The sequence below is a fragment of the Silurus meridionalis genome, chromosome 15 (assembly GCF_014805685.1).
Source record: "Silurus meridionalis isolate SWU-2019-XX chromosome 15, ASM1480568v1, whole genome shotgun sequence".
Lineage (NCBI taxonomy): Eukaryota > Metazoa > Chordata > Actinopteri > Siluriformes > Siluridae > Silurus > Silurus meridionalis.
This window is the reverse complement of record NC_060898.1, coordinates 11,279,247-11,288,432: the sequence shown is the minus strand read 5'-3', so window position 1 is coordinate 11,288,432 and position 9,186 is coordinate 11,279,247. Positions and strand designations below refer to the sequence as shown.

At 36.8% G+C, this 9,186-nt stretch overlaps 1 protein-coding gene across 2 annotated transcripts; it reads left to right on the top strand.

The window, feature by feature from the left end:
* Nucleotides 1-252: 252 nt before the first annotated feature.
* Nucleotides 253-3,007, top strand: kcnk12l (potassium channel, subfamily K, member 12 like). 2 transcript variants are annotated; one of them, XM_046867260.1, is made up of 3 exons: nucleotides 253-445; nucleotides 750-1,450; nucleotides 1,712-3,007. In XM_046867260.1, the coding sequence occupies exons 2-3, from the start codon at nucleotides 1,105-1,107 to the stop codon at nucleotides 2,713-2,715; spliced, it is 1,350 nt and encodes a 449-aa protein (XP_046723216.1). In that variant the 5' UTR covers nucleotides 253-445; nucleotides 750-1,104; the 3' UTR covers nucleotides 2,716-3,007. The 2 variants fall into 2 exon arrangements, with proteins under 2 accessions (XP_046723216.1, XP_046723217.1); XM_046867261.1 differs by having other exon boundaries at nucleotides 253-1,450.
* The last annotated feature ends 6,179 nt before the right edge of the window (nucleotides 3,008-9,186 follow it).

Sequence of the window (9,186 nt, the reverse complement as noted above, 5' to 3'; positions counted from 1 at the left end):
GACTGGCACAAAGCGAGGTGAACTCTTTATAATATGTTCATGGATAAATTAAAATAATAAATAAACAAACCAACAAACATTTATAGGTTTTATGAAACATAAATTAGGCAACAATGAGTCGTGTGAATCATTTAAACAAAACGTACTTTTTTTTCTCTTATAAGAAGCCACTAATAAAACGTATTTTACTAAAAATTATTTGGAGGTTCTTAAACTATTCTGAAAACAGTGAACGTACTTGGCAACCCTGCCTTGGCGCGCACTTGTGCCGCTGTCCTCCACTTCAGTCCCATTTAGTGAGACGATACACAGATGTCACGACTCATGTAGACACAATGGAACGGGAAAATGTTTCTTATTTTAAAACTGACTGCTGAAATACGCGGATTGCCAGATGATTTTTACTGCGAAAATCCTCACATTCCGACAATAAATCGGTGATCTGGTAGGTGCAATCTGTTGCCTTACGTCTTTAAAAACGCAGATGCAGATTGAAAAGTTTATTATTAAACAATTTCTATCTATTGAATACAAATTTAAAAGATATTAGACTTCATAGACATATGATTTTGTCACGCGTAGAGCAATATCGTACATTATTAATAAACCTACTTAATGAACTAGGATCTTATTGTAAAAAAAAAAAAAAATTACAAATAATAATAAATAACTAACAATCCTGCTCTTCTTAAGTGATTTATGACGTCACTACATAGGAGACCCTCCTGTCCCTGATCTTTTTCTTGCAGGTAAAAAGTGCAGGAAGTGGACAGTTCATCAAGAAATCATTACAGTCTCCCAAAGTGGAATGCATAAAAACTGGGCACTGCCATGGCAGGAGATAGCAATCAGGATTTGGTCTGCAGCTTAATGTTCCACACTCTGCAGAACGGCATCTCATGAAGCCTCAGGAACCGATAGTATTCTGTTACTGCCTCACTGAAGAATAGGAATACGGACTGGAGAGTCTAGACTTATTTACAGCTCATTCATGTAGACTAGTCTCTGGTGCGCCTTTTTACATGTGTGCGTGTGCATATGTATGCTGGCTTTGTGGCTTTGTATGTTTGCATGTCCGTGTCATTTCCTGCTGGTGCTTAAGCCATGCCTCGCAGACCGGATGCCAGGCGCAGCTGTTGCTTTCCACTGCACTTGAATGAGGACAATGCTCGCTTCGGTCTGTTGGCGGCGTTCATCCTGCTGTACCTCTTCTGTGGAGCGCTGGTGTTCTCTGCCCTTGAGCGTCCATCCGAGTTGCAGGCACACCAGCGTTGGGAGGAACAGCTGGCTAACTTCACCCTGCAGCACAAGCTAAGGGTTGAGAGCCTACAGGCTTTGCTGAGACATTATGAGGAGGCCTTCGCCACAGGCATCCGTGTGGATACTCTGAGACCTCGCTGGGACTTCTCTGGGGCGTTCTACTTTGTCGGTACCGTAGTTTCCACAATAGGTCAGTTTGAATCTCACACTATTAATGCCTATTAATTTTTTATAAGGGTAATGAAAGTAACACCAAGGCCAAGCTGAACAATTACACATTTTAGGGTGCAATAGATTTAGATTTTTCTATAAAAGGCAACTGATAAGTAAGGAGTGTGACTGAGGGTGGAGCTGAGACCTATTAAACTTTGATTATAAATTAAAATGTATCTTATAGGCAGCAGAAAGTGCAACAGTTGACATGTTATCCTGATTCTTTGCTTATTTGCAGGATTTGGCATGACCACCCCTGTGACAATAGGTGGCAAAGTGTTTCTGATATTCTATGGACTTATTGGTTGTGCTGCGACAATTCTGTTCTTCAACCTCTTCCTTGAGCGCATCATCACCATGTTGGCATACATCATGCGCTGGTGTCACGAGAGGCAGTTGCGGCGTGCTGGCGTGGGTGGAGAGGAGGCTCGCTGTGAGGATGATAGTTTAGAAGGCTGGAAGCCCTCTGTCTACTACGTGATGCTCATACTGGGGGTTGCGGCACTACTGATTGCCTGCTGCGCCTCAGCACTGTATTCGTCTATGGAAGACTGGGATTACTTTGATTCACTTTATTTCTGCTTTGTGGCCTTCAGCACCATTGGCTTCGGAGACTTAGTAAGTAGTCAGAGGGAGAGCTACGAGGCACAGGAAGCTTACAGACTGGGGAACTGTCTTTTTATACTCATGGGTGTCTGCTGCATCTACTCACTCTTTAATGTAATTTCCATCATTATAAAGCAGACCCTAAACTGGATCTTGGCAAAAATGGACAGCAGCAGGGTACAGTGCCCATGCCGAGGACGTACCTACAGAAGGCAAGGCTCAGCATGCTGCTGTTGCTGCCTCCCCTGCCCGTGGCGCAGCCAGCACCCTATAACTGGAAACCCACGGCAAAGGGCACAAAAGCGCAATGCTGTACACCCAGCCCCTGCTAATGAGGTGGCACGGAAGCAGCGCTTCACTAATGCATCAGTGGAAACAGTGTGCGATAGTGAGACTGATCCTGGCCTGGGCCCAGATGGAGGTTATCTCACAGGTCATAGACTCTCAGGAGAAATGATCTCTGTCAATGACTTTATGGCCAACAAGGTTTCTCTTGCCATTCTGCAAAAGCAGCTCTCAGAGACCGCCCATGGAAACCCAAGACAGAGCCATGTTCGGCAGAACGGCTTTTCTGTTGGAGTGGGAGCTTTCGCTATCATGAACAACCGCCTACAAGAGACCAGTGTTGACAGGTAGTTCAGTTTCAGTGGATCATAGCACCTGGCACTGTCCAGTGTATTTTCTTGAATGAGCAGAATCAGAAAGAGAACTATTTAAACAGTGCTAGATGTTAGAGAAGTGGTTTAGTGGGAAAACCTAGACATTTAAAATTTACTGTTACAGTAGATGTATTCGAGGAAACTCAGCTATTTACAATTTAAATTTTTATTGAAAATTAAAACCTATTCAGTCATCTGAGATACACTAAATTGCCAAAAGTATTGGGTCACCTGGTCATAAGTATGGTATGTGATTTTTGAGCATTGCATTCCACATTTAGTCCCAATTTGCTGTTATAATTCCCTCCACTCTTCTGGGAAGATGTTCCACTAGCCTTTGGAGAGTGCTTATAGATATTTGTGTTCATCAGTCACAAGGGTATTACGAAAGGCAGGTACTGATGTAGGTGAGGAGGCCTAGGTGTAGTAGGTATGAGATCAGAGCTCTATATCAGGCCACTCAAGATCTTCCTTTCCAAAGCATGTAAACCATATCTTCAAGGAGGTCACTTTGTGGACAGGGGCATTGCCAGGCTGGAACAGGTTTGGGTTTCCAAGTTCAAGTAAAAGGAAAATGTTATTATTGTGCATATAAATATGTTGTAAAGGCGTCCTATAAAATTACGTCTCTCCAGCTTTGTGGTGATATTTTTAAAAGAACCACATATAGCAGGAAAGGTCAGGTGACGCAATACTTTTGGCAATATAGTTTATGTTTGATATTTAAATTCTAAATATTTGGTCTTGTACTGGATTTAGGCTAATGTAGCAAATATAAAACATGTCTTTCTCACTTAAAAAAAGGAAATATCCTTAAACCACCAGTTCCTCAGTGATACCACGTAGACTTGTTGATACACTTTGGGACACAGTGGGACTTCTCCATGTAGCCAAACTGAATATTTTCCATCTCTTAATTTGCCACCATTCCCTCTTGCTTGGACCCAACTTGCTTTGGAAACCCGGTAATGATATAAATTATAATAAAACAACTTTGAATGTAAATAGATTATTATGAACCACAGCTGATATTTTCCAAAATACTTATTTTTAAAATGTCATTACATAACATAAAGGCATTTAAAGCGGTGGTCTTCAAAGTGAATGGGTCTGATAAGCGTGACCATTTTCATTTTATTTAGTTAGAAGGATGAAAACCCAACCCACCATCTAAGGTTACTATATTTATTATTGACTTCTAGTTATTAGGGTATTTAACTGGTCATGTGGACACTTAGGGCTGTAAGTAATGAACCTGAAACTGAACTTTAAACTAATGTGTTCTGTTTTTGGAAGGTTTAGAAATAATAATAAAAAAAAGCTCTATAGCTACTATAATTAGACATACTATTAATGTACATTATTTATAAATAATGATATACTATTTATGAAATAAATCTGTGCTGAAGGGGTGTGTGGATTTTATTTATCCGTGGTTACAAAAATAGTGAGAATCTCTGAGGTAAACATTTATGTAAATTTTTGGTCATGAATTTTACATATGATATACATATGATAATATGATGAATACATTTTTTATTCATTTATTTATGTTTGAACAATTTCCTCTACTTAAACAAGACTTGTATCAAAGTTTCTCATCTGATCCGAGTGGAAATGTTAAAGACTGAAGCATTGCAATTGTATCAGCTCATCCAAGAGTCACTTTGGACAGCTGAAGTGATTGGTATATACTGGGAGCAATCAGTCTGGGTCTGTGGAGAGCTCCTTCAGTGACGCTTCAAGAATACAGATTGATTTACTAGGGGTGTGCATCCATTATTTTACTCTCCGAAAATAAAATTTTAAAGACACTTTATATGTCTGAGATAAAAATAGCCATAAACTTTATCTGTATCTAGAAATGGAATGTGAAACATGCATCTACAGAAAAAAAAAAAAAAAAAAGATATATTGCACTATGTTGTACTATGTTGTATATAGCTTATTTTCCCCTTAAGGAACATGCATAATTAACACAAAAAAAATAATATTTGTATTTCTTCCGTATATATTTCCGCTGGTGTGCTGCTTCCACATCTTCACCTTCTTGTTTGTTGTTCCACTCTGAGAAACACTGGTGGCCCCATTGTTAAAACAGCATCAACAGGATGATGTTACCAAACACACAGTATTCTCATGATGTATTCAGGAGTGTAAGCTGAGTTATGTGCTGGTGCCCCCTTGAGGCTGATTGCTAGGTGGAATAGCGTTCACACACCTGCTTTCTCAGTTGCTTTGAAACGTTTCTCAGATCAGAAATGATATTCTCAAAACTCCTTGTTCAACTTCCACATCATTTAGACATTTCTGCCCATCATAAAAACATTTCATGTTTCTCTGATGACATTTTGAATGCTTTAGTACATTCATTTAATTGATTGTGTACAAGTGTCTATTGTTTTCTAAATTATTAGTTGTTTATGTCATGTTAAACAAAATATATTATACTGGCTTCACCTAAATAGTCTTAACCCCCAAAACATTGCATAAGCCATTGAATGCAAAATGGTTAAACCAGTTGTCAGAATCTTTCATCTAAAATTTCTAATCCACTGTTTTTTGGTAAATGTTTCTTGAATTGATGAATTGTGTAGATTAGTCTTGAATTGCACTAATGCAGGAGAGTGTACGGCATCAGATCAATCATTAATCAACTAGTTCTCTAAAACAGGTCAAAGGTGAATCCTGTAAATCTTCATTTGGCAAAAGAGCAAAACACAGAATTACAATTTCTGGAAATGGATGAACAACTAAAAAAGGAACAGACACTATTGAAGTACAGTAAAAGTGTGAATCTTTATCATTCAATATAAATTAAATATGCAATCAAATAAATAAATTTGTGCTGATAAAATTCATATATACCATACAGTAGGAATTCAAATTATGTGCATTTCCAATCACTGTAACCCAAACCGTAGAAATACTGCAACTGAACTATCATACTGACAATTTTGATGATCTTGTTTGTGAACAATGACAAAGGGACTTTTTATTCTGATGGGAATGATATGTTAATTGAAACAAATACTTACTTTTGAGAGATGAACTAAGGATTTTGATAAAGTACAGGCTTTTGCAATAAATACAATGTATTGTGCTGTATGTACAAATTGTTTTGAGATTGCACTTGCTGGTTTGCAAATATTAAGGGTGATTCGAAGAAATGCTCCAAAGCAGCTGAGAAAGCGATTAAAGATTTAGCCTTCACAAAAAAATGCATAAGATGCAGTATTAGTATCATATTCTACGTCTTCTTCATTCTCTTTTATTAAAGGGCCAAGATTTAATTAAGTTTACGCTTATGCTTTAATTATAAGAAAATAAGGCTTTAGATTACCATTCAGCACCCCAAAGTTATGTGGACAAATGCATATTGTTAGATTATGTTATAAAGTGTTTGTAGCACAGCACTGTTAATTTGTGAATACTGACTGCTCAGAAGGTGTTGAATAATTTAACAGCAGCTCTGATTACTTTAAATGAATGTACTCATTCTAGTACATTAGTATTTCTGTTCTAGTATTCTGAACATCTTACACAGCAACTATATTATTTTTATATATATATATATATATATATATATATATATATATATATATATATATATATATATATATATATATATATATATATATATATATATATATACACAAACCCGATTCCATTGGGACACTGTACAAAATGTGAATAAAAAAGTAATGCAATAATTTACAAATCTCATAAACTTATATTTTATTCACAATAGAATATAGATAACATATCAAATGTTGAAAGTGAGACATTTTGAAATGTAATGCCAAATATTGCAAAAAATTGCAAAGAGATTGAAGTTGTCATCATCTACAGTGCATAATATCATCCAAAGATTCAGAGAATCTGGAACAATCTCTGTGCGTAAGGGTCAAGGCCCGGAAAACCATACTGGATGCCCGTGATCTTCGGGCCCTTAGATGGCACTGCATCACATACAGGAACGCTACTGTAATGGAAATCAAAACATGGGCTCAGGAATACTTCCAGAAAACATTGTCGGTGAACACAATCCACCGTGCCATTCGCCGTTGCCGGATAAAACTCTATAGGTCAAAATAGAAGCCATATCTAAACATGATCCAGAAGCGCAGGCATTGTCTCTGGGCCAAGGCTCATTTAAAATGGACTGTGGCAATGTGGAAAACTGTTCTGTGGTCAGACGAATCAAAATTTGAAGTTCTTTAGGGAAAACTGGGACGCCATGTCATCCGGACTAAAGAGGATAAGGACAACCGGAGTTGTTATCAGTGCAAAGTTCAGAAGCCTCCATAAAATACTCTGATGGTATGGGGTTGCATGAGTGCGTGTGGCATGGGCAGCTTACACATCTGGAAAGGCTCCATCAATGCTGAAAGGTATATCCAAGTTCTACAACAACATATGCTCCAATCCAGACGTCGTCTCTTTCAGAGAAGACCTTGCATTTTCCAACATTACAATGCCAGACCACACACTGCATCAATTACAACATCATGGCTGCATAGAAGAAGGATCCGGGTACTGAAATGGCCAGCCTGCAGTCCAGATCTTACACCCATAGAAAACATTTGGTGCATCATAAAGAGGAAGATGCATCAAACAAGACCTAAGACAGTTGAGCAACTAGAAGCCTGTATTAGACAAGAATGGGACAACATTCCTATTCCTAAACTTGAGCAACTTGTATTCTCAGTCCCCAGACGTTTGCAGACTGGTAAAAGTGTTAAAAATGGCCTTGTCCCAACTTTTTTTAGATGTGTTGATGCCATGAAATATAAAATCAACTGATTTTTCCCTTAAAATGAATCATTTCCTCAGTTTAAACATTTGATTTGTCATCTATGTTGTATTCTTAATAAAATATTGAAATGTGAAACCTCCACATCATTGCATTCTGTTTTTATTCACAATTTGTACAGTGTCCCAACTTTTTTGGAATCGGGTATGTGTGCGCGTGCATATATATATATATATATATATATATATATATATATATATATATATATATATATATATATATATATATATATATGTTGAATAATATATAATGTATATTATTTTATATTTTATAACAAAAAATATATAAAAATAAAATAAATCAAATTAATGCAATTAACTTTTTATTATTTTTATTAAATTGAGTAATTGATTACATTGGCACAAATTTTAATGATAAAATAAAATAAATAAATGTTTTATTAAATAGTTTACATTTGTTAAGCTCTATTTGGGTCATACAGGTGTGTATATATGTCTTTGTGTGTTTTACGTAATATTTAACTCTCTAAAGATGTGATCTACACAACTGTTCTATTTATTTCCGCATACTTTAACCAATGCCTTCATTTCTACCATCCTTCATTTACTCCCTCAATATGTGAAATTGTCACGATTTTTTCCTTTTAAAAGAAAATCTTGAAGCAAATTCAAAATAAATTGCTAGACTGACTTCAAAGGATTGGCAGGAAGTGGCATCATTTTTGTGCAAGTACAAAAAAACATAATCTGAATTTTACAGCACACTGCACATCGTATTATATACGGTATGGAGTGAGTAGACACAGTGACACTGCACTAACTCTATATTTTTTTTAAAATACCCCTTGCATTGATGTGATATGTTTCCATATAATAATAATAATAATAATAATAATAATAATATTAATAATAATAATAATATTAATCTTCTTCTGAAGAAGTTTCCACTATGTTTCCATTTAGGAAAATCAAATGATACTGCTTTGGGTATTGCTGGACAGTAGAATGATTTTCCTTTGTTAAATGCATGACTAAACAAAGTTGCAATAGGATTTTTTTTTAATTATTTGTTGACAATAAAATATACAATAAATATAATAATAAAAAAATAAATAAAGTTATTCACTGTTAATATAAATCATATCAAGGTCAAGATCTAAGAATAACTCTTCATAACTCTCTGGTCTCTGCTTCAGCCACTGCTCGCAACCTTGGGGTAACTATGGACAATCAACTGTCCTTCTCCTCGCATGTTGCTAATGTGGCTCGTTCTTGTCTATTTCTTCTCTACAACATCCAAAGGATTTGACCATTTCTGTCCACACAGGCTGCCTAGGTGTTTATTCAGTCTCTTGTCATTTCGAGACTGGACTACTGCAAGTCTCTGCTGTCAGGTCTTTTTCTGAACGCTATTCGTCCACTGCAAATTATCCAAAATCCAGTTGTGCAACTTGTGTTCAACCTGCCCAAGGTCTCCCACACAACCCCACTGCTGCACTCCCTCCACTGGCTTCCAGTAGCTGCACGTATCAGATTCAAAACACTGATGTTTTCCTACACGGCCAAAAATGGACCAGCACCATCTTACCTCAGAGACCTCATTACACTTCGCACTGCACCACACTGTCTGAAATCCTCCAGCACTGCTCGACTGGTACCACCTTCTCTCAGG

Excerpts from the sequence above, each read along its gene's own strand:
- kcnk12l (XM_046867260.1), top strand. The coding sequence starts at position 1,105 with ATGCCTCGCAGACCGGATGCCAGGCGCAGCTGTTGCTTTCCACTGCAC. Across the intron at positions 1,451-1,711 it reads TACCGTAGTTTCCACAATAG|GATTTGGCATGACCACCCCT; the intron begins GTCAGTTTGAAT and ends GCTTATTTGCAG.